The sequence below is a fragment of the Strix uralensis genome, chromosome 10, assembly GCF_047716275.1.
Source record: "Strix uralensis isolate ZFMK-TIS-50842 chromosome 10, bStrUra1, whole genome shotgun sequence".
Classification (NCBI taxonomy): domain Eukaryota; kingdom Metazoa; phylum Chordata; class Aves; order Strigiformes; family Strigidae; genus Strix; species Strix uralensis.
The window spans coordinates 14,089,010-14,110,338 of record NC_133981.1 but is presented as its reverse complement, the minus strand read 5'-3'; the positions used below and the strand labels follow the sequence as shown (position 1 = coordinate 14,110,338).

The 21,329-nt window shown below is 65.6% G+C and overlaps 1 protein-coding gene across 1 annotated transcript in view; it reads left to right on the top strand.

Moving 5' to 3' along the window:
* The window catches only part of COL7A1 (collagen type VII alpha 1 chain), a 32,361-nt gene that overhangs the window by 9,914 nt on the left and 1,118 nt on the right, over positions 1-21,329 (top strand). Inside the window, exons 26-120 of the mRNA XM_074878713.1 lie at positions 16-162; positions 240-376; positions 457-583; positions 663-806; positions 878-1,038; positions 1,144-1,191; positions 1,350-1,376; positions 1,494-1,538; positions 1,725-1,817; positions 2,150-2,221; positions 2,525-2,560; positions 2,638-2,691; positions 2,922-2,990; positions 3,083-3,196; positions 3,543-3,569; positions 3,716-3,769; positions 3,882-3,944; positions 4,072-4,131; positions 4,277-4,312; positions 4,449-4,493; positions 4,701-4,736; positions 4,857-4,901; positions 5,025-5,060; positions 5,141-5,167; positions 5,268-5,300; positions 5,503-5,574; positions 5,677-5,736; positions 5,874-5,909; positions 6,118-6,198; positions 6,344-6,379; positions 6,451-6,495; positions 6,591-6,662; positions 6,800-6,844; positions 6,938-6,964; positions 7,048-7,089; positions 7,765-7,845; positions 8,005-8,040; positions 8,142-8,177; positions 8,265-8,345; positions 8,537-8,572; positions 8,755-8,826; positions 9,036-9,080; positions 9,286-9,321; positions 9,449-9,484; positions 9,596-9,700; positions 9,844-9,879; positions 10,051-10,086; positions 10,270-10,317; positions 10,413-10,448; positions 10,587-10,718; positions 10,878-11,087; positions 11,181-11,216; positions 11,403-11,447; positions 11,620-11,691; positions 11,834-11,878; positions 12,038-12,100; positions 12,183-12,227; positions 12,509-12,544; positions 12,847-12,882; positions 13,067-13,111; positions 13,345-13,377; positions 13,539-13,601; positions 13,688-13,723; positions 13,832-13,912; positions 14,001-14,069; positions 14,186-14,221; positions 14,350-14,391; positions 14,522-14,566; positions 14,717-14,761; positions 14,879-14,914; positions 15,038-15,097; positions 15,239-15,364; positions 15,499-15,570; positions 15,793-15,828; positions 16,081-16,140; positions 16,333-16,377; positions 16,451-16,486; positions 16,620-16,655; positions 16,741-16,797; positions 17,177-17,248; positions 17,426-17,497; positions 17,609-17,644; positions 17,727-17,807; positions 17,897-17,950; positions 18,169-18,222; positions 18,299-18,361; positions 18,493-18,555; positions 18,832-18,948; positions 19,305-19,382; positions 19,463-19,516; positions 19,742-19,790; positions 19,873-19,920; positions 20,359-20,448; positions 20,768-20,851; positions 21,155-21,274. Of these exons, the coding sequence (XP_074734814.1) occupies positions 16-162; positions 240-376; positions 457-583; positions 663-806; positions 878-1,038; positions 1,144-1,191; positions 1,350-1,376; positions 1,494-1,538; positions 1,725-1,817; positions 2,150-2,221; positions 2,525-2,560; positions 2,638-2,691; positions 2,922-2,990; positions 3,083-3,196; positions 3,543-3,569; positions 3,716-3,769; positions 3,882-3,944; positions 4,072-4,131; positions 4,277-4,312; positions 4,449-4,493; positions 4,701-4,736; positions 4,857-4,901; positions 5,025-5,060; positions 5,141-5,167; positions 5,268-5,300; positions 5,503-5,574; positions 5,677-5,736; positions 5,874-5,909; positions 6,118-6,198; positions 6,344-6,379; positions 6,451-6,495; positions 6,591-6,662; positions 6,800-6,844; positions 6,938-6,964; positions 7,048-7,089; positions 7,765-7,845; positions 8,005-8,040; positions 8,142-8,177; positions 8,265-8,345; positions 8,537-8,572; positions 8,755-8,826; positions 9,036-9,080; positions 9,286-9,321; positions 9,449-9,484; positions 9,596-9,700; positions 9,844-9,879; positions 10,051-10,086; positions 10,270-10,317; positions 10,413-10,448; positions 10,587-10,718; positions 10,878-11,087; positions 11,181-11,216; positions 11,403-11,447; positions 11,620-11,691; positions 11,834-11,878; positions 12,038-12,100; positions 12,183-12,227; positions 12,509-12,544; positions 12,847-12,882; positions 13,067-13,111; positions 13,345-13,377; positions 13,539-13,601; positions 13,688-13,723; positions 13,832-13,912; positions 14,001-14,069; positions 14,186-14,221; positions 14,350-14,391; positions 14,522-14,566; positions 14,717-14,761; positions 14,879-14,914; positions 15,038-15,097; positions 15,239-15,364; positions 15,499-15,570; positions 15,793-15,828; positions 16,081-16,140; positions 16,333-16,377; positions 16,451-16,486; positions 16,620-16,655; positions 16,741-16,797; positions 17,177-17,248; positions 17,426-17,497; positions 17,609-17,644; positions 17,727-17,807; positions 17,897-17,950; positions 18,169-18,222; positions 18,299-18,361; positions 18,493-18,555; positions 18,832-18,948; positions 19,305-19,382; positions 19,463-19,516; positions 19,742-19,790; positions 19,873-19,920; positions 20,359-20,448; positions 20,768-20,851; positions 21,155-21,274 (5,886 nt within the window). The remainder of the gene's footprint in view (positions 1-15; positions 163-239; positions 377-456; positions 584-662; positions 807-877; positions 1,039-1,143; positions 1,192-1,349; positions 1,377-1,493; positions 1,539-1,724; positions 1,818-2,149; positions 2,222-2,524; positions 2,561-2,637; positions 2,692-2,921; positions 2,991-3,082; positions 3,197-3,542; positions 3,570-3,715; positions 3,770-3,881; positions 3,945-4,071; positions 4,132-4,276; positions 4,313-4,448; positions 4,494-4,700; positions 4,737-4,856; positions 4,902-5,024; positions 5,061-5,140; positions 5,168-5,267; positions 5,301-5,502; positions 5,575-5,676; positions 5,737-5,873; positions 5,910-6,117; positions 6,199-6,343; positions 6,380-6,450; positions 6,496-6,590; positions 6,663-6,799; positions 6,845-6,937; positions 6,965-7,047; positions 7,090-7,764; positions 7,846-8,004; positions 8,041-8,141; positions 8,178-8,264; positions 8,346-8,536; positions 8,573-8,754; positions 8,827-9,035; positions 9,081-9,285; positions 9,322-9,448; positions 9,485-9,595; positions 9,701-9,843; positions 9,880-10,050; positions 10,087-10,269; positions 10,318-10,412; positions 10,449-10,586; positions 10,719-10,877; positions 11,088-11,180; positions 11,217-11,402; positions 11,448-11,619; positions 11,692-11,833; positions 11,879-12,037; positions 12,101-12,182; positions 12,228-12,508; positions 12,545-12,846; positions 12,883-13,066; positions 13,112-13,344; positions 13,378-13,538; positions 13,602-13,687; positions 13,724-13,831; positions 13,913-14,000; positions 14,070-14,185; positions 14,222-14,349; positions 14,392-14,521; positions 14,567-14,716; positions 14,762-14,878; positions 14,915-15,037; positions 15,098-15,238; positions 15,365-15,498; positions 15,571-15,792; positions 15,829-16,080; positions 16,141-16,332; positions 16,378-16,450; positions 16,487-16,619; positions 16,656-16,740; positions 16,798-17,176; positions 17,249-17,425; positions 17,498-17,608; positions 17,645-17,726; positions 17,808-17,896; positions 17,951-18,168; positions 18,223-18,298; positions 18,362-18,492; positions 18,556-18,831; positions 18,949-19,304; positions 19,383-19,462; positions 19,517-19,741; positions 19,791-19,872; positions 19,921-20,358; positions 20,449-20,767; positions 20,852-21,154; positions 21,275-21,329) is intronic.

Sequence of the window (21,329 nt, the reverse complement as noted above, 5' to 3'; positions counted from 1 at the left end):
TCCCCTGGGCGGCAGCCGGTGGGGAGACAGGGCGGACCCTGCCCGGTGCTGCCAGCTCCCAGCAGGTCTCCGGGCTGCGCTTGGGCCAGCGCTACACCTTCACCCTCCGCCCAGTCCTGGGGAGCGTGCCGGGTGCCGAGACCTCCATCAGCGAGCGCACAGGTACAGTGGGGTCACTACAGGGACAGGCTGGGCTTGTCTCTGCTCCGGTGGTGGCTTCACCCCTTCCTTGCCTGCAGTCTGCAGGGATGCCCGCGGTGACATCGTCTTCCTGGTGCATGGCACCCGCGACAGCTCCTCGGGTGCTGATGCCGTCCGCACCCTCCTCTCCAACACTGTGTCTGCCCTGGGGCGCCTGGGCCCTGAGGGCACCCAGGTAGGGTGCTGCTGTGGTGGCGGGGGGCCCAGGGGGTGCGGGCAGGCAGTGATGCCCAGTGCTCCCCTGCACCCTCACAGGTGGCTCTGGCCACGTACAGCTACCGCAGCCTGCCCTGGCTGCTCCTCAACCGCTCCAGTGACCTGCCCGCCGTGCTGGAGCAGATCCGCACCATGCGCTACGAGGAGCCCAGCGGGAACGCCATTGGTGAGGGGCTGTGCCGGGAGCTGGGGCAGTGGCTGGCAGGACTCTGCTGACCACCCCCCTCCTCCTCCTCCCTCCCCAGGCGCAGCCATCACCTTCGCCAGGACCTACCTGCTGAGCCCTGGTGCGGGGCGCCGGCCCAGCGTGCCGGCGGTGCTGGTGGTCCTGGCCGACGGCCCCTCCGGGGATGATGCCATCACCGCAGCCAGGGACATCAAGGCTGGGGGTGAGGATGGATGGGATCCCAGCAGGGTGTGTGGGGAGTTCTGTGGGGTGCTGAGCGTGTTCTTGGCTCAGGGGTCCAGCTGCTGGCGGTGGGCTTGGAGGGGGCAGACAGGGAGCAGCTCCGGCGCATGGTCACCAGCGAGGACCCGCGGTACATCTATCGTGGTGGCAGTGCCCTGGAAGAGCTGGAGGGAGAGCTCACCGACGACCTCTGCACCATCATCTCCACCAGGGTAAGGGCAGGGGTACCCCAGGAGCTGGGAAACGGGAAGCAGCCCCACGGGGGCTGGTGTCTTCTCCTACCCTGAGGTTCACATGGGCTTCCTTTGTCTTGCCAGCCGGAGCTGGAACCGAAGCCGAAGCCCTGCACTGTGCAGTGCCCCAGGGTGAGCATCCCCACGCCATGCCATGCTGTGCCAGGCTATGCTGCACCACAAGGGCTCAGCATGGATCAGGGACCCCCCAGCTTGCTGATGTCAGCAGTGCAGTAGGGAGCCAAGCATGGGGGTGCAGCCCCAAACCCCTTCCCTCTGTCCTCTTGCAGGGCGAGAAGGGAGACCGCGGCGAAGCAGTAAGTGTTTTGGCATCCCCTCCCCTCCTAGCTGGTGGCTTGGAGGGGGGCTGTGTCCCCCAAACTGTGCTGATGCCAGCCTGCAGGGGGTGCTCACTGCTGGCATTGTCTCCGCAGGGACCTCAAGGACGCATAGGGCCACCGGGCCCCCCTGGCGAGCCGGTAATATTCTGGGGTGGGTTGGGGGGAGGTGGGGGGCAGCTCTCTGGCAGGGGTCCCTGCATCCCCTTGTCCTGCTGGCAGCGGGTGTGGGGCAGGGACCTGTCCAGCCCTTGCTGCAGGGACTGATGGGAAACATCCCTTGGCCACCACCCGCCACCCAGCTCATCCTCTCCACTGTCCCTGCAGGGCCGCCATGGGCTGCCTGGCTCTCCAGGACCCCCGGGGCCACAGGGTCTGCCAGGAGAGAGTGCTGAGCGGCCAGGCAAGAAAGGCGACAGGGTGCGTACCTGTGACCCCCTCACCCAGGCACTCCAGGGTCCCTGGGCACAGTGACCTGGCCCCACAGGGCCCCTCTCTGCCCCTCGTCCCTCCCTTGTCCTGCTTCTCGCCCAGGCTGAAGCAGGGGATCCCCCTGGAGAGCCCCAGTCCAGCCCCACGCTGCTCCCTCACACCCCAGCTCAGCACGCAGGGGAAAGGCACCCCGGGACCCGGCTCTGTCATGGGGTTGTCCTGGGCTCCCAGTACTGGGACCAGCACTGTCTGGCGCACTGGGGGGGTCTGGCAGTGCCAGGGTGCACTAGGTGCTGGCATGATGCTCCTCTCTCCCACAGGGGTTCCCCGGAGCCGATGGGACACCGGGAAGCCCTGGCCGCCCTGGGAACCCTGGATCACCCGGCCAGCCAGTGAGTGGGGGTGTCCCTTGGGTTTGTTGCTGCATGGTGGGCTCTTCCCATCGCCCTGCCTGCCCTGCCTGCTCCCTGAGCCAGCCTCTGCCTACCCTTTCCGTGTGCCAGGGGGTCTCCATTGCTGGCAGGGTCACTACTGTCCTCTGTGTGTGTGTCTCAGGCCAAGTGTACTGGGCAGGGACTGTCCATCCCTGCCTTGGCTGGAGCCCATGTCCCGTCCCGTCCCATCCCATCCCATCCCATCCCTGTTCCCCTGGCTGATAGGGACACACGTTCATCTCCTGAGCTGTTATTTTCCAGGGCACCCAGGGCATCCCTGGCCCCCGAGGGGATCCTGTAAGTACGGCCCCATCCCTTCCCAGACCCACTCCCCTCCCTGTGCCCCCCACCTCACTCTTGTCTTTCCTTCCCAGGGGGCACGGGGGCCAATGGGGCTTTCTGGCCCGAAGGGGGAAAAAGGCGAGCCGGTAGGTGATGGGCATGGGGCTGCCCCACGGGGGTCCCTGGGGGGCAGTGGGGACCCTGGCAGGCACATCTCAGACCCTGGCATCTCCCAGTGCTTGATGTCTGGGTGACCCCAGGGTCTCCCAATCTCCCTGCTGGGCTCCTGGCCTCACAGCACCATGGCCTCTGTCCTGTTGTGGGGACACAACAGGGCACATGGGGACACTGATTTTTCCTGCCCCTCCTCATTCAGGGAGAGCCCAGGGTGATCGTGGATGGAGGACAGGGGCTGCCAGGCCGGAAAGGGGAGCCGGGCATGCCGGTAGGTGTGGGAGCAGCAATGCCAAAGGGTCTCTGCCAGATCCCCAGCCTGTGTGCTGCAGCCCCAGATAATGGAGTATCTCTGTCCTCCAGGGCAGCCCTGGTCCCCCCGGGAGCCCTGGCCCACGGGGGCCATTTGGTGATCCAGGCCCCCCCGGTCCACTTGGACCCATGGGGCCAGCAGGACCTCCGGGAGAGTTTGTGAAGGTACATCCCCTCCGGTGCTGTGCGGGGACAGCTGGGGGGGGTGTGGACGGACAGACAGATGGAGGAACATCCAGCAGCTTGAAGCTGCTCCCCTGTGCAGTCCTCTGGGTCCTGCTCATGGGCTTCGCCCCCCACCAGCTTCACCCCCCACCAGCTGTGCCCACACACACACACATACATGTACATGAACTGTTGCTGACGCTGGGTAGTGTGGGAAGGGGCACATGGCATGCACATGCCCTGATACCACTGATGATGGGCTCTGTCCGGCATGTTCCCCTTCTGTTCAAGGGGGGCATGGGAAGAGCCCAGACCTGCCCTTACTTGCTTTTTTTTGTTCTCGCAGGGGGAGAAGGGTGACCGAGGGGAAAGGGTGAGTGGCTTTGCATTTCCCTGGCTCCTCTGCCCTCCTGGATGGAGGTCCCATGCGTGCCCAAGGGCACTGCACCCCTCCCAGGGTGCTGGGAAGTACTGAGCACCCTGGAGCCATCACACAGGAGCTGACCCCTGTCTCTGCAGGGTCCCCCTGGTCTTGTGGATGGGGCAGCGCCTCGAGGGGAGCCTGGCCCCCCGGTGAGTATGGCCCCTAGGCCAGTGGGGACAGCAGAGGGGAGCAGGGCTGCCGCGGCCATGTGTCCCCAGGGCTGAGCTGCATCCCCAGGGGCTGAGCTGTGCTCTCTTGCAGGGCCTGCCTGGGGACCCTGGGCCCCGGGGACCTGCCGGGCCCCCCGGCCTGAAGGGAGAGAAGGTAAGAGGGTGGTGGGGATGCTCCGTGCTGGGGCTGGACCTCACACCGCTCTCCAGCAGGGATGCCCATCCCCATCTCATGAGCATCCCCATCTCATGGCATGGCTGTTGCCTTTCCTAATCCCCAGGGTGATGGCCAAGAAGGTTTCCCAGGGCCACCCGGCCGCCCCGGGGACCCAGGAGACCGGGTGAGTTTCCTGAGAGAAGGTAAGGTGGGCAGGAGCTCACCTCACTGGTGAGCCAAGCCCTGAGGGCACCCCAGAAAGTTCCTGCTTCAGACAGCCTGGACAACTGCCCTGCCATACCAGGTGACATCTCCATCCTCCTTTGCAGGGCCCTCGGGGACCACCGGGGGAGCAGGGCAGGAAGGTGAGTGGTGTAGGGACCAAAGGGATGCTCTCGCCTTGCCTTTGGCGGGGAGAAAAGTGGTCTGGGTGCCACGCTGGGACCTATGCCATCCCCCGTGCATCCTGCTGCCCCTGACCCCATCTTCCTTCTGTGCCAGGGAGACCGTGGGGCGCCAGGCGAGCTGGGAGAGTTGGGCGAGAAGGTGAGATGATTCCAGAGTGGGATCGTGCCATTCGGTAGCATCAGCGGCCCTGGTGTCCCTACAGCCCTGTGGTGGCTGTGCCCCAGGGTCACTGTCAGAGCCTGGTCATCTCAGATGGGATTCAGGGCTGGGGCTCAAAGGGCTCTGGGGCAGTGGCCAGTGTGGCGAGGAAGGCTCCCTGAACTCCTCCTCTGCTTTGTTCTCCAGGGGGACCGTGGCATGCCGGGCCCCGAGGGCGAGAAGGTAGGTGGGTTGGGGTGGCTGCGGCCATGAGGGGGCGATGCCTGCCCTGCCCTGGAGCAGCCACCCTGGCACAGGATGGGAGGGTGCCCTTGACACCTTCTTCTTCCTCCCCTCCTGCAGGGCGAGGTAGGAGCCCCAGGGCGCCCAGGACCGCCGGGCAGAGAGGTGAGTCAGGGCAGTGGCCACAGTGCTGTGGAGCCAGCACCCCGGGAGCAGGGGGCTGCCATGCCCTGGCTGTGTGTGTCCCCACACCCTGCCAGCCCCCTGAGGTCTCTCCTCTTGCCACAGGGAGCTCCGGGACCAGCCGGCCCCCGTGGGGAGAAGGTGAGGGTGAAGCGGGATCCCGGTGGGCTGGTGAGGGGCTGCTGGGGAAGGGGCTGGCAATGACACCCATCTTTCTGCAGGGCGATCCGGGACCACCCGGCAAGCCGGTAAGTGATGCTGCCCGGTGGGTCCATCTCTGCCTGCCCCAGCCCCGGGACACGGAGCTGGGGGCAGCGCCCAGCACAGTCCCCTCTGCTTCTCCCCCAGGCTCCCAGCGTGGCCGGTGTTGGAGGAGAGAAGGTAACCCTGCCCTAGCCGTGCCCCCTGGCCCCACGCTGGCACCCCCTGGGGCACGGCCATGGGCTGGGGAGGGGGGACAGCACAGGTGGGCATCAACATGAGGGGATGCCCATGCTGGTCCCCAGACCTGGCTGTCCCCAGCTGCAGTGGGGTGGAGGGGGGTGGTTTGGAGGGACTGATGGTGCCATTTCATCTGCTCTAGGGTGACAGAGGCTTCCCAGGACCAGAAGGACCTCCTGGCCCCAAGGGCGATGCGGGAGATAAAGGCGCCCGTGTGAGTATTGTCTGGGGACAGGGGGCACAGGAGGTGTGGCACAGCCCCCCCTGACTCATGGTGCCCCTGCCATTGCTCCAAGCTGTGTCCCTTCGTGTCTAGGGTGCCCCTGGCCTGAGCATCCCAGGGCCAGCTGGTCCCAAAGGCGAACAAGGCGATCGGGTGAGTCTGGGTGCGCCCCGGGGGCTGGGGCTGACCGGGCTCTGCCCCAGGGGCACCAGCTCACAGCCCTGGTCCCCACCCCAGCACGGGGCCATGCTGGTCCCTGGTGACACATGCTCTCCCTCTCCAACAACCAGGGCATCGTTGGCCTCACAGGCAGGAGTGGCCCAAAGGTAATGTCGCTGCAGGAAGCATTGCCCCTCTGTCCATCTGTCTGTCCATCCATGCATCTGTTAGGCTCTGGAGGGGCTGTCCCTGCAGGCCATGCTGTGATGCTGCTCCAGGGAGTGGAGGGTGCTGTACTGAGCCCCTTCCCCCCCTGGCAGCCTCTACGCTCCCCCCATGCTGCCCTGACATGTTGCCCCTTCTCCCCCTTCCTAGGGTGACCCAGGGGAACCAGGGGAGAAGGGCGAACCGGGCCGAGCGGGCGCTCCAGGGCAGACGGGGCTGCGTGGCAAGGAGGTAGCGTGGGACGAGGGGTGTGGCAGGACCAGAAGCCATGGGGCAACCATGGTCCTGAGGAGGTGGGGGGCTAGCAGGGAGCAGGAGGACACTGGTGACTTGTGCTTCTCTCCCCCTGGCTGGTGCCCGCTGACCTCTGCCGCAGGGAGAGCGTGGAGAGAAGGGTGATGAAGGCACCCCGGTGAGTAAGGACCCCCCAGGACCACTGTCCCCCTCCCCACTGCCCCCCACTCACCCCCTTTCTCCCCACAGGGTGAAGCGGGTCTGCCTGGCAAACCTGGAGACAGGGGCCCCCGGGTAAGTGCAGGGCAGGCACCCCAGGACACACAAAATGCCTAGTGGCCTCAGGGTGTCTCCCACTAACAGACACCCTCCTTCTGCCCTCCACCCAGGGCCTCCCCGGCTACCGTGGCCCCCCCGGGGAGAAGGGCGACTCAGGGGACCCAGGTCCTGAAGGCAGGAATGTGAGTACCACCTCGTGTGCGCTCACTGCCCCACAGGCACCCACCCTTACCCCAGGGGTACCATCCACCGCCTGGGACCCACCACCCCCCAGGTCCTCCATTTTCTCCTCCTCTCACCCCATCCCTCTTTCCTGTAGGGCAGCCCCGGAGCACCAGGGAGCAAGGGTGACCGTGGGGAGCCGGTGAGTGACGTGGACCGCCACCCCAGAGCCAGCCTTGCCCTCCCTGGGGCCGTGCCAGCTCCCCTTAACCCATTTCCCTCGCCCTTCTTTCAGGGGCTTCCCGGACCCCCAGGACGAACCGTAAGCTCTGCCCCCACCCCTCTCCCTGCCCACAGGCTGGTGCCTGGCCCTGCGTGCTCTGACAGCCCCTCTCTGCCCCACAGGTTGATGTGGGGCTTGGAGGAGCAGGGGAGAAGGGTGAGAAGGTAACGAGTGGGTCCCCTAGGATGCTGGGGGTGGGGTGCCCTGTGCTGTCCCCCACTGGGCTCTGCCTGTGCACTGGGATCCTGGTGCACCAAGCTCTCCCTGCCCAAAACAGCCCCTGCCACGTGGAGCTGATGCGCACCATGGCTGAGAGCCATGTGGGATCAGGGGGCACATGGGATCCGGGGGGAACATGGGCTGATGCTCCTGCCTAGTGCTGGGAGGAGGATGCCAGGGTAGGACAACCCTGTAGGGCTGAGGTCCTCAAAGGAGCCAGGATGTTCATGGCTCCCCAGCCCCACAGGGATCCCACAGCAGTACTCCACGCTCTGGGTGTTCTGCTTTTACGAGCCAGCTCAGGCTTGGGGCAGTTTTGGCCACAGGCTGTGCTGTGTGCTGGATGGCATCATGGTCCCTGGCCATGGCTTAGCTGGCTCCTGGCTCAGAAGTGCTAATTGTCGCATTTCTTCTGCAACCACTATCTGGCCACCCAGGAGCTGCGTTGAGCCCAGCAACCTCTTTTTTCAGCCTTTATTTGGAGACCTTTGCTATTATCCCGCCCTTAAACCATGCAGCATAAGCAGAGGTGCTCAGCATGGGCTCTGGCACGGGCTCCACACAGGCGTTTGCGCCAGCGGTGGGGCAGTACCTCTAACCGCAGTGCCATTCCCTGGTAGGGGGACCCTGGGGACCCTGGCGAGGACGGTGCGAAGGGCGCCCGGGGCGATGCTGGCTCCCCTGGCCTGCCTGGAGAGAGGGTAAGTGCTGGGTCTCTGGTGTGGGAGGTGGTGGGACAGCAAGATGGGCGATGTTCTGCAGGAGAGCCGGGTGTCCTGGTGTGCAGGGGGCAGTGGACAAGCACCCAGGACCCCTCCTTCCCCCCATGCCCCACTGCTGAGCATGTCTTTCTCTTGCAGGGTGTGGAGGGCCCCCGTGGCCCCCCCGGTGCACGGGTGAGTGCCCTTTTCCCCACGGGGGTCTGAGTGGGGGGTCCATGGCCCTGCTCGGTTCCCCTTCAGGGGGGACAATGCTCACTCCTCTTTCCACCCCACAGGGTGACCCTGGGGACCGAGGCCTGCCAGGAGAGAAGGTGAGGGGGCTGGGGGCTGGGGGGGCTGCCCCATGGCACCCCTGTCCCGTCCCACAGCTCCAGCCCTCCTGCCATGCTCTCTTACAGGGGGACCGTGGCCCACCAGGGCTGGATGGCCGCAATGGGCTGGAAGGCAAACCTGGGCCCCCAGGTCCTGCCGGGCTGCGGGTGAGCATGGTCCAGGGAGTGGCATGGCCGCCCCCCAGGCACTGCGGGTGGGGGCTGCAGGATGGAGGGGTGATGGGGTGGGAGGAGCCACCCCCCCAGACAGCCTCTGCTCCGGGCTGGGGTTGCTTGTGGTGGGGCTGTGGCAGGGCGGGGTGTCCTTGTCCCTGCTCTCACCTCCTCCTTGTCTGCAGGGGGACTCAGGGAAGCAGGGGGACCCTGGCCGGGATGTAAGTACCTCCAGAGAGGGCAGGTTTGGGTTGTGCTCCCACTGGGGCCATCGCGCTTGCAAGGGAACGATATTCTGTCCCCAGCAGGGTGCCACTGTCGGTCATGCTCTCTCCTCCCAGAACCGGCTGGGGGAGATGGGTGCCCTGCCGCCCTGTGCTCCTCCTGGCTCCTTTCCCCGCAGGGGCTGCCTGGGCTGCGTGGGGAACAGGGACCACCTGGCCCCGTGGGCCCCCTGGGACCGCCCGGCGTCCCCGTAAGTACCAGCCACCCTGTGCCCTGGGGACGCATCCTGCCCAGTGCCCTCTGCAGTCGGTCCCAGCTGGGTCTGTCTGCTGGGGCTCGCCCCGTGCCCAGCTCCCCCTTCTCTGCACCCTGGGGCCACGGTGGGGCCTGGGGACCCCTGACTGATGGTTCCCCAGGGGAGTGCGAAGGTGCTCTCTCACTGCCTCTGCTTCCTCCCAGGGCAAACCCGGAGATGACGGCAAACCCGGCCTCAGTGGCAAGAATGTGAGTAGGAGTAGCAGGGCTTGGCTTTGGGGCTCACTCGAGGGTCCCGAGGGCTGGTAATCCCAGTACAACATAAAGGCGAGGGGGGGGATATGGCAAAGAGCCCCATTGCTCTGAGCCATGCCCCTGGTGCCTGTCCCCATCCCATGCCGTGCTTGTGCCGGGGTGGTCGAGTCGGGTGCTGACTGGCAGCCTGTGTCCTCAGGGAGAAGATGGGACACCAGGAGAGGATGGGAGAAAGGTAAGGAGCTGAACTCCAGGTGGTCCCTGCATGACCCCTGCATGGTCCCCACCCTGCTGGGTCCAGGAGCATCATTTTGGGGCATGAGGATGGGGCAGCATCCCTCTAACTCCTCTCTCCTGGTTAGGGAGACAAAGGTGACACTGGACCCCCTGGCAGAGAGGTAAGTACCACCCCGCAGAGGAGCGTGGTGATAGGGGGTGCTGGGTACACACCCCCACCAGGGACAGACCTGGGCACCCAGGTCCTGGGGGTGACACTGCTCTCTCGGCAGGGCCGCAGTGGTGCCAAGGGCGAGCAGGGGGACAGAGGTGTGCCAGGCCCCCTCGGGCCCCCCGGCCTCCCTGGTGTCCCGGGACAGGTTGGCCCCCCAGGCCAGGTGCGTAGTCCTCGAGCCCATGGTGCCACCCAGCACCAGACCCTGGAGTCTGGGTTGCAAGAAGCCTTGTCCATGGCTCCCTTGGGGCACTGCCCCATGTCCATGGGTGCTGGGTGCCATTGTGTCCCCTCTGCATCTTCCAGGGCTCACCGGGCCTCCGTGGGGTGGCTGGACCGAAGGTAGGTGTGCTTTTGCCCCCGAGCCCCCCAAGGCAAAGGTCTGGGGGACCCCATGCTAGAGGGGAAAAATCCTTGGTGGGACTCTCTGCCCCCAGGCTGGCAGGGCTGGACCCTGGAGTCAGCACTGGGCAGCCTGGTTCTGCCTCTCTTGACACCTTTGCTGTGTTTCAGGGGGACCCAGGGGAGCCTGGACTGCGAGGGGAGCCGGTGAGTACCTAGCACCAAGCCTGACAAGTTGTAAGCACCCCAGGGTGGTGGCAAGCACAGCCCCTGCCCGGGCAGCACAAGCGGTGTTAACTCTGAAACCTACTGAGGGCAGCATCGGCACTGCTCACCTCATCTACCGCACCTCTGTACATCTTTTCATTCCCTCTTTCTCTGCAAACCTAGGGGCGACCTGGTGACCCTGGAGCACGCGGAGACCCCGGGACTGCAGTGGTGAGTCCCCCCCCAACCTGCTGGGCTGGGGTCCACAGACCCCATGGTGGGAACAGGCCAACACCTGCTTTGTTTTTAATGTCTTTTTATTGCAGAACATTGAACGTAGCTTGGAAGCACTTGGCATCAAGGTATGTAGTCCCCAGCTGTCAGGGGAACACTGAGGTGGTGGGAGACCCAAGCGACCTGGGATGGGTTGGTGAGGCCATGGGGTGCTGCCACAGCTGGGTTGCACTGATCCCCTGACCGGTGACTCTTTCCTCTCCCAGATTTCATCCCTGAAGGAGCTCACAGGTGCCTACGACGGGAGCTCGGACTCATTTCTGCCGCTGTCCGAACGGCTGCGGGGACAGAAGGGCAGCCGGGGGGAGCCAGGAGAGAGGGGACCTCCAGGCCGAGAGGTGAGCGGAGCCGGGCATAGTGCCATTGCCAAACACGCTGCCCCGCTCCCCACCTACCCAGGGGGCCATGCAGCTGGCTCAGCCCTGGGATGCTCAGAGAGGGCTGACAGCCCCTGGCACAGGGCTGGCTCTCTGGCAGCATGGGGTTATGTTTTGCAGGGCTCCTTAGGCTTTCCCGGTGAGCGAGGACCCAAAGGTGACAAGGGGGACCTGGGCGCCCCCGGCCCCCAGGGCCCCATGGGCCGGGCTGTGGGCGAGCGGGGTCCCGAGGGGCCACCCGGGCAGCCGGGGGAGCCTGGCAAGCCGGGCATCCCCGGGGTGCCGGGCCGGGCCGGGGAGCTGGGGGAGGCTGGGCGGCCCGGTGAGAAGGTGAGTGTGTGCGGAGGCGCGGGGTGAGGGCTGGGGGACCTGGTCCAGGGGCTTGGGGATGGCCCTGTGACAGCCACTGCCTTGTTTTCCCAGGGTGACCGGGGCGAGAAGGGTGACCGGGGTGAGCAGGTGAGCCGGGACGGGGACACGGTCCCCTCTGTCCTCCCTGTGCTCTGCACCTCTTGAGGGGATGGGGGGCTCTCCAGAAGGGATGGGAATGCCCTGCGGGGGCCAGGAGTGGCCATAACGGGATGGCTCTGCTCCCCCATGCTCTGCTGTCCCTTTGATGCTCAACCTATTTTTCTCCTCTCCCAGGGCAGGGATGGCTTGCCTGGCGCCCCAGGGCCCCCGGGGCCCAAGGTAGGTGATGGCTGCTGCTGGGGACCATCCTCAGGAGGTGCCAGTCTGCACCTCCGGGGATGGATGGCCACATCCACTACCTGGCACAGGGGCTTGCAGAGGGCTGTACCCCTGGGGAGACCTTCCTGGGGTCCCCCCCCGGGTGCAGGCCCTGACTACACCCTGCCCGCAGGCAGACGTGGTGGAGGGCAGCCTGATGGGCTTCCCGGGCGAGCGTGGCCCTGCTGGACCCAAGGGAGTGAAGGTGCGTGGCTGGGCAGAAGGGAGCAGGGGGGACTGAGCTGGGGACAGTGTGATGGGCTGGGCTGGGCTGGGGACAGCAGCAGGATGGGTGTCCCCAGGGTGGCAGTGGGGGGCTGATGCCCATTTGTCTTCTCCCAATGCAGGGCGAGCCAGGAGCCGAGGGTGAGCGGGGACCCAAAGGAGATAAGGTCTGTGGTCGTAAGTCTCCCGCTGCCAATGGGGTGGCCCCATGAAGCAAAGTCCCAGGCAGGACTGCTGGGGGCACCCCTCTTTGGGTGTCAGCAGGATCTCAGAGGGACGGGAAGGTCCCTGCCTGTCCTATGACCCTGCTTCTGTCCCTGCCGCAGGGTGAGGGTGGCCTGCGGGGCGAGCGAGGGGAGCCTGGCGAGAAGGGCAGGGATGGTGCCCCGGTGAGTACTGCACTGTCCCCCTGCCTGGCGCTGACCCCAGACCCCTGCCTGGCACTGACCCCATCCCTGTCTCTTGCTCCAGGGTCTCCCGGGTGAGAGAGGGCTGGCTGGCCCCGAGGGGAAGCCGGTGAGTGGGGACATGGTGGGGGGATGTGGGCTGGGACAGGGGGAAGGTCCTGTGGTCCCACACCAGCCACCACCAGCACCAGTGGGAGCATTCACAGCTCGTACATCTCCTTCCCACCCTGCGCAGGGCCCACAGGGCTTTAGGGGGCTTCCCAGTACCCCCTGTAAATACCCCAGGCTGGGTACTGCATTCTGGGAACGGGAAGCATCCCTGGGGGGCAGGCAGGGCTGCGGGGTGGCAGGCTCCCACTCACCCACCGGCTCTGATGTGGTTCTTTGCAGGGCTTGCCAGGCTTCCCCGGCGTGCTGGGACGCCCGGTAGGTGTCTGTGTCCCCCCCATGTCATTGCGTCCCCCCATGTCACTGTGTCCCCCCACCTCAGCGTGTAGCCAGGCACTTCTGGCTGCAGGCGCTGGGTGAAACCGTGGGGGCCACCCTGCTGCCTGGGTGGGTGCTTGGCCCCAGGCATCTTGCCAGGAGCTGACCAGGCTTGTCCTCACTTGGTGTGGGTGCTTACCAGAGCTGCTGGCACTGTCTGGGTCTCCTCTCCCAGGGGATACCCCATTCACCCACCAGGGAAAACCCATCCCTGCAGTGACCCCATCTCTTCCTCCCTTCAGGGCAGCCAGGGAGACCCAGGACCCCCAGGACCTCCGGTAAGGAGCCACCCCACACCACATGCAGGGAACTGTCATGCAAGGGGGACTTCAGCCCGGGGGGGCATCCCCCAGAGGAACAGGGGAGGGGTGGCAGTGCTGGGACAGTGCTGCCCCTCTGCCCCCTCCCCAACCTGTGCCACCAGCAAGCACTGCCAACATAATGTCCCCTTGTCCCCCACAGGGCAGCACTGGCCCACCAGGGACCCAGGGCCCAGCAGGGACCAAGGTACAGTATCAGCATCGGCATCACCACGTCCAACCTTGCCAGATTTGGGGGACCTGGAGGGAGGGCCACGTTTCAGGATATTTTGGGATGGGGGGAGGGACATTTTGGGCTGGCTCCTCTCTCGGATCCAGCTGGCCCTGGGGAACAGCCCCATGGTGGGGTGGGGATGTGTCCGTGACCATGGTGGCCATTGGGTCGGGGTGATGGGACAGACATGGGCACTTTCTTCACAGGGCGATCCAGGGGAGCCTGGCTCCGGCATCCGGGTGAGCACCTGCACCCTCCCCACCTGGCCCCCCAAAACCATCTGGCCCCACCAAAGCCAGCTGGCCAGGCAGCCACACACCTTCCCGTGAGGGCAGCTGAGCTCCTGGTTGTGCCAGGGCAGTGCAGTGTCCCCTCTCTGACGTGGCTGTTTCCATTGCAGGGCTTGCCCGGTCCCCAGGGCAGCGTGGGGCTACCCGGCCCCCCTGGTCCCCCTGGCCCAGGGGTAAGTATCTGCAGCCCCCCAACCTGCTTTCTGGCTGTTTCTGGTGCTCAGCTGCTGCTTGATTTCTGCTCATGTCTCCCTTGCAGGGCCCACCGGGTGTCCCCGGGCTGCCAGGACAAGTGGTGAGTGTGTCATCCCTCCCCTGCCCAGCTGCCATCAGTGTGGGTGCTTGGGGCTGCTTGGGAGGCTGTGGGACCCTGGCACCCCAGCCCTGGTCTTGCTGCCCACAGGGGGAGAGCGGGAAGCCAGGTGTGCCAGGCAGGGATGGCGTGCCGGGGAAGGACGGCGAGGCAGGGATGCCTGGGAAGATGGTATGTTGCTGGTCACCCCATCCCATCCCAGCGGGAGCCCCACAGGGGTGTCTGCAGCTGAGGCTGAGGGCTGTGCTGTTTGTGCCAGGGCGTGCCGGGACCTTCGGGCCCTGCTGGTCCCAAGGGAGAGCCAGGGGATGCCGGAGCCCCAGGGCAGGTGAATGCAGAGCTGTCTCAGCAGCTGGGAGCTTCCCCTTCGTTCCCAGGCTGGGATGAGGGGGAGCATCCCCATGCAGCCCTGCTCACCTGCCCCCTCTCTCCCCTGTGCCTCAGGCTGTTGCTGGCCCCCCCGGTGCCAAAGGCGAGAAGGTAAGGAGCCAGGGTGCAAGGCTGGGGGACCCCCACCCCTGGGTGCTGCCAAAGTCCCCAGGGTGGGCAGGGGTCTGCAGGGCACTGGCACCTGCTGCAGACACGCCTGAGCACCTGTGTCACTGCAGGGCGAGCCGGCGCTGCTGGAGGGCATGCTGCTGGGAGAACCTGTGAGTTGGCCCTGTTAACCTCGTCCCCCCCCATTAACCTCATCACTCCCTGCTGCTACCCCATACCTTCCGGGGGGCAAGCCAGCCCTGTGTCTGCCCCCCTCCCCTAACGCCTCTCTCCCCCTGGTAGGGCTCCAAAGGCGACCGAGGCTTGCCGGGCCCCAAGGGCGAGAAGGTGAGCGCTGCCGTGGGGGGCTGGTGGGGAGGGAGCTATGGAGGCCCTGGGCTCCCCAGCTGCCTGCCCATGGCAGGGGGGGGTCCAGCTGCAGCGCTCCCCCTGCACATTGTCTCCCAACCCTGCTTTTTGCTTGTTTCCCCCTGCCAGGGGGAGTCGGGAGGATTCGGGGAGCCGGGGGATCCTGGGGAAGACGTGAGTAGGAGTCACATGGGGGGGGTGGAGGGTGGGTGCTGGGGGCAGTGGATGCTGTTGGGGGGGAATATGTGCCCCCACCACCCAGCCCTTCCTGGCATCTTGGTGTCTTTGCAGGGAGCCAAGGGGTCCTCTGGAGCCAAAGGGGAGAAGGTAAGTGTCCCCTGTTCCCAGGGGAGTGGGGTGCTCCCCAGCCCTGCTCTGGGTGGTACGGTGCCTGCGGCACCCCCGTGCCTGCCAGCCCGGGGACACACCATGTGCTCTGCCATCACACAGGGATCACCAGGTGTTGGTGTGCGGGGACCTCCAGGACAGGATGGGCCTCCAGGCTTGAAGGTAACCCCTGCCCGCGTGTCACCCTGACTCTCACCATGTCCCAGACATCCAGGTGCTGCCCTGGCTCAGCCAGCCATGTTTGAAGCATGGTCCTGGGGGCTGTTTCCCTGAGCCGTCCCATCTTTTTCCTCCCTGCTGCAGGGTGACATCGGCTTGCCAGGACCACCAGGACCCCCAGGCTTAGCAGGCATCGCTGGAACACCAGGACAGCCTGGCCTGAGAGGGGACAATGGGCAGCCTGGACCGCCTGGTCCCCCGGGAGAGAGGGTAAAGGCTATGGCCAGTGCTTGGCCTCACTGGGATGGGTGACCCAGGACCCTCAGGGAGTGCAAGCAGGGTTCCTGCAAGCTCTGCCAGCTCCTGGCTGTGGTCTCTGCCCACTCACTGTGTTTTCCTACCAGGGTTTGATCGGCTTTCCTGGGAGAGATGGCACCTCCGGACCACCAGGACCCGCGGGGCCCCCAGGGCCAGCTGTGAGTACAGGGCTCTGCTGTTGCAGCATCCTTGCGGGGTACAGGCTCTGCCCGGGCTCCCCTGCCAGCTCAGGCAGGGTGATGGGGCCTCACCCTGCACCTTCCCAGCCCCAGGGGCTCCAGCACAGGGCAGGACCCACTGTGGGAGCCTCAGGGATGCTTTGCAGGGTGCCTGGTACTGCCTTCCTCCTGTGGTTTACTCACCCCTCTCCTTTCTTCTAGGGCATACAAGGGGCCTCTGGCCTGAAGGGTGACAAGGTAGGATGGGAGCAGCCCTATAGCATGAGGGGTGTGGGGCTACTCCTCTTGTGGGGTGTCCCTACTGCAGCCACCCCCTGGGTGATACTGAAACCACTCTGGATGGTGGCACATGGGAGCCTGCTCTGTGCCGCCTACCCGGGACAGTGGGGGCTCTGTGGGGTGTCCCCTGGCATGGGGGGGGACATGATGTAGCTGGGAGGAGCGGTGGGGCAGCAAGGACAGGGACGAGCTCTTGCCTTCCTCTGGCAGGGTGCCCCAGGGGCTGGGCTGCCAGGAGCCAGAGGCGAGCGTGGAGACCCGGGGCCACGGGTAGGTACCACCACAGGTATCCTTGCTGCATCCCCACTGCAGACCCCCATGTCCCCACCACCAGGGATGGGAAATCCCACAGCACCAGGGCCGAGGGGACAGGGAGCCAGCACTGCACCTGTACCCAGGGTGGGGTGACACTGGGGGTGTCCCCATCCCAGGCCCCCTTCTCACATCCTTTTCTTCTCACAGGGTGAAGACGGGCGCCCAGGGCCAGAAGGCGATCGAGGGCCTGCGGTAAATATCCCCCTTCCCAGCTGCACCCCTGGCCAGGACCGTCCCTGACCACACCTCTTCCTCTCTCCTGCAGGGCTTGCCTGGGAACCGGGGGGAGCGTGGGGACAAGGTAAGGGACCCTGGGGGCTGGAGAGCTGGGAGGGGTGAACAATGCACCCCTAGGGATTGGGGTGCCCAGGGACATGCTTCCTGCTCCCCATCGCGCATCCTTGCAGCATCTCACCATCTCCCCTTCCTCTCAGGGAGACACTGGAACCCCAGGGCCCAAAGGAGACAAGGTGAGTCCCTGAGGCGGGGGACAGTGGGAAGGGGGACAGCAGCACTGGCCCCCCTGCTCACCTCCCGCTTCCTTTGGGCATGCAGGGTGACACTGTGGTGGTGGAGGGGCCTGCTGGAGCACGAGGCAGCAAGGGGGAGCCGGTAAGAGATATCCCCATCCTCCCTGTCCCACTCTGAGTCGTCCCTCTTGTCTTGATGGGCTGGGGCCCTCCTGTGCATCCCCCTCCCCAAGGCCCTGCCTGCCCTGCTCCTGGCCCAGGGCAGCTCCCAGCCCTACGGGTTTGATCCTGCATCCCCTCTCCCGAGTGGCACACAACAGCCCCACACACACCTCTGCCTGCCAGAGGAGTTGGGGGTCTTGCTGCTGAGGGGCCCTGTCTTGCAGAGCACATTGTCTCCTCTCCTTCAGCCACTCCACGGACCCCTGTGTCCCTGCCCCAGGGGGGTCTGTCCTACCCACCCCAACGTGCATCTGACCATCTCCATCCCTTGACCCCTCCCTGTGTTTCACCCTTTGCAGGGAGAGCGTGGTCTGAAGGGCATGGAAGGGGACAAGGGGGACAAGGGGGAGCAAGGCATGCCTGGAGAGAAGGTACGGGGCTGGGGGGACCTGTGCTGATACTTGTGGGCACCCTGGCACAGTGCTTGGCACCCTGGAACAAGGGGAGCTTCCAGAGCTGGCCTCAGAGGCCACTGTGGCCATGCCATGGCCATGCCATGGCCAGAGCTCTCCCTCCTGCCCTGTGTTGATCTGGGTTTCTGTTTGCAGGGGGCAAGGGGCGAGCAAGGTGAGAAGGGCTCCACAGGCTTCCCTGGGGCACGTGGCCCTGGTGGGCAGAAGGTAAGGAGCTGGGCACCCCTTGCTGCTGGTGGGGTGCTGGGGCAGTGCTGGGGAGGTGCTGGGAGTACCATCCCCCTTGCCTGCCTTGTCTGATGCCTTTGCCTTCCCCAGGGAGAGGTCGGAGCGTCGGGAGAGCCTGGTGAGCCGGTGAGAAGCTGCGTTTCCGTGCTGCTGCCACCCCACCACAGGGCAGGAGCAGACCCCTATCACACTGTGTGCTCTCCTGCAGGGCCAGCCCGGCCGTGATGGGATCCCTGGAGCCCGGGGAGAGAAGGGGGACACAGGACCCCTGGGCATGCGTGGCCCCAAGGTCAGCTGGCCCTTCTGCCTGCCAGTGGTCTCCTGGCCAGGACCTGTGCTGGCTCAGCAGGGCTCTGACTCCCCTCCTCATTCTCGCAGGGTGACCGGGGCATGAAAGGCGCCTGTGGCCTCGATGGGGACAAGGGCGAGAAGGTGAGTGGGTGCCCGCAGGGTGCCACAGGAGCTCGGATGGTGCCTGGAGGCTGTGGCCCTTTGGATCCCCTCTGCCAGCTGGCAGGAGCAGGGAGATGGCTGAGGCCAGAGCTTGGCCCCGCGGCAGGGGCATGGGGTCCCCTCCTTCGCCCGCAGTTCTGGGGTGAGCATTGAGGGACACAGGACTGACTGCCCTGCCTCTCTCCTGCCTGCTGTAGGGAGAACCGGGGATCCCGGGACGCTCGGGGCTGCCGGGAAGGAAAGGCGAGCCGGTAAGCACCATGCTGGCACCAGGGAGGGATGGGAACACATGGCCAGTGGCTGATGGATGTCTGCTTTGTCCCCCAGGGAGAGCTGGGTCTGTCGGGACCACCGGGCATCCCTGGGAAGGAGGGGCTCATGGGACCCAAGGTAGGTCAGGGCTATGCTGGGAAAAGCCGTGATGGCACTTCAGCCCCTTGGCTGCCTGCCCCCTGCTGCCAGCCCCCCACTGCCTGCCCCTGGCTGCCTGCCCACCACTGCCTGCCCCTTCCTTTTCACAGGGCGACCGGGGATTCGACGGGCAGCAGGGAGCCAAAGGAGACCAGGGGGAGAAAGGAGACCGGGTGAGCAGGCTGGAAAGGGATGGTACACATTGCACCACGTTGCTTTTACCAGGATCCGGCCTTGGTCCGAAGCCCGATGCTCCCAGAAGAGCCATCTGGCACTGCTCTAAATTATGTCACTAAACCATAAGTAACAACAGATCCCTGCTCTGGACAAGAAGGCACTGTTGCTGGTGCTTTGGGGATGCCCAGATGTGGGGTCAGAGGATGCCCATGGCACCTGCTCTGGGGTCAGGGGCTCCAACATCCCTGGCCTCACCCTTTGCTCTCCCACAGGGCGCCCCAGGCATTATTGGTGGTCCTGGTCCCCGGGGCAGTGACGGTGCTCCTGGCCCTCCCGGGCCACCGGGGAGTGTTGGCCCCCGAGGTCCTGAGGGCATGCAGGGCCAGAAGGTGAGTCCCCACCATGGGTGGCCCTGTCCCTGGAGTGGGAGAGGGTTTGGTGGCATCAGGAGCCATGTCCCAGCTCTGTCCCTGCCCTGCCCCTGCCCTGCCCCTGCCCTGCCAGCTCACTGGCTTTGGGGTCCTCCCTTGTGTCCGTGAGCCCAGGGGATGAGAGTCTGGGGGTTGGGGACCTTCTTGTCGTGGGGCTGGACTGGACCCATCCCCATTCCCATCCCTGTTCCCATCCCCACTTGCACAGGCATCCGCGGGGTGTGGGGACAGGGAAAGCAGTACATCCATGGTGCTGGGGAGGGCAGAGAGGCTCTGGAGCTACCAGCCAGACCCTGAGCATGTGTCCTTTGCAGGGGGAGAGAGGCCCCCCTGGACAGTCGGTGCCGGGGGCCCGCGGCGTGCCCGGCATCCCCGGCGAGAGAGGAGAGCAGGTGGGTGAGCAGGTGCCCAGTCCTCGGCGGGTGAGCCCCAGCCAGGGCCAGCCTCCCACCTCCCCTCTGCTTGTCCCTAGGGCAGTCCTGGCACCCAGGGGCTCCGTGGGGAGAAGGGGGAGCCGGGCATGACGGTAAGGAGCTGGGAGGGAGCTGGCACGGGCTTGCCGGGAGGGAGCTGGCACGGGCTTGCGGCACTCAGGTCACCAGGGTGGGATGGGGTGCTGGATCCATCCCACCGCCGCTGACGGATGGGCTCTGCCCCACCACATGGGCCTGGGGGAAGGGATTTTCCTCCTCTCTAATTACACCGTCCCCCATTGCGACGTGGGTCCTCTGCCCCTCTGCGTGCCCGGCAGGAGGATGAGATCCGCACCTTCGTCAGGCAGGAGATGAACCAGCACTGTGGTAAGCATCCCCCACCACACTGCCCTGGGGCCGGGGGTCTGGTCCCCACTGCCCCTGACCCCCTATCCCATCTCTCCCACAGCCTGCGGTGGCCACTTCCCGCGGCACCTGGATTCACGTGAGCACTCAGGTTGCGACTCTCCCTTCCTACCCCCTGCCCCTGCCCCACATGTGTGGCACTGAAGGGGTCCTGGCACCCAGGTGTGCCACCAGTTTTGGGGGGGCTGGAGGCTGCTGGGACCCTCTGAGACCTCCTCTGTCAGGGCTGGCATCAGTGTGGGACTGTGTGCAGGGAGGAGGGATGGTGCATGGCAGAAGTGATGGCACAGCAGGGATCCCCAGGGGCAGCCGGCTCAGGATAGTGCCCGTGGGGTCTGGGTGCTGCCAGGGTCTGCCCAATCGAGAAAGGACCATGGGGACTGCACCCCGTCCATGCTTGGGTGCTGGAGCCGGGGCAGGCGGGCTTGCAGGGGCCAGGACTGCTGGAGGGGAGCATGGACTGGGGTAGTGGGATGGAGTGATGGAGGCAATGGGGGGGCTGGGATGAGGTGGGTGCTTTCTTTCCAAGGAGGCTGGGGGGCTCAGGCCAGGAGCAGCCTCCATTCTGCCCTGGGAGGAGGAAGAAGCATCCGCCAGGAGAGGGAGCATGGCCAAACAGGTGACGGAGAGCCCGGAGGACCTACAAGACCTGGCCCTGTGGGCACATGTGCCTCCCTGTGCCCATCATCATCCCCATCCCCATCCCCATCCTGCTGGGCTCCCAGTGGGCACTGTCTCACTGGGCAGCAGCTCCTCCTGCCTGTCCCCCCTCTGGATGGCCTCAGCAGCCCTGGTCTGCACTGGAGAGAGAGGAGGGGGTGTCCCCAGGTCCCCCATCCCTGGCCGTGAACCCTGGCAGGCTGCAGCAGTGCCAGGGAAGCACCCCGGGTCCCCTCACCTTGTCCCTGATGCCTGTGCCATGTCCTTGCCCTTTGCAGGGCTCTTCCCCACTCAGCCATTCCCGGTTGGCAGCGCTCGAGCAGTCCCTGTGCTCAAGTTGTCACATGCTGAGGAAGAGGAGGGTGAGTGTCATCCCTGGGCTTTTAGTCCCTGTCCCCCTTTTCTCCTGCTCCATGTGTGTGACTGGTCATGTCCCTGCCCTCGGCTTGCAGGCACTGAGGGATAATCCGATCCCAGGGGGCTTTAATTAAAGAGCGGAGAGAGAAGAGGGCAGCAAGGAGTGTGTGTGCATGTGTGTGTGTGCGTGCAGGCGTGCACAGGTGTGTGCTGTGTGCGTGCAGGCATGTGCAGAGCAGGGGCTGTGGCTGGGGGGAGCAGGATGGAGGGTGAGGCAAGAGCTGCTCATGCCCAGTGCTGTCTCCCAGGGCAGGACAGGCAGGTCATGCTCGACACCGATGACCTTGAGTATGATAGCGTGTATGGGGAGGAGGAGGACTACGATGAGGTCCCGGAGATGGACAGCTCGGAGCAGCCTTCGATGGATGGTAAGCTTCCCTGCAGCCGTCTGGCACTGAGGATGGAGCCACCAGAGGCAACCGC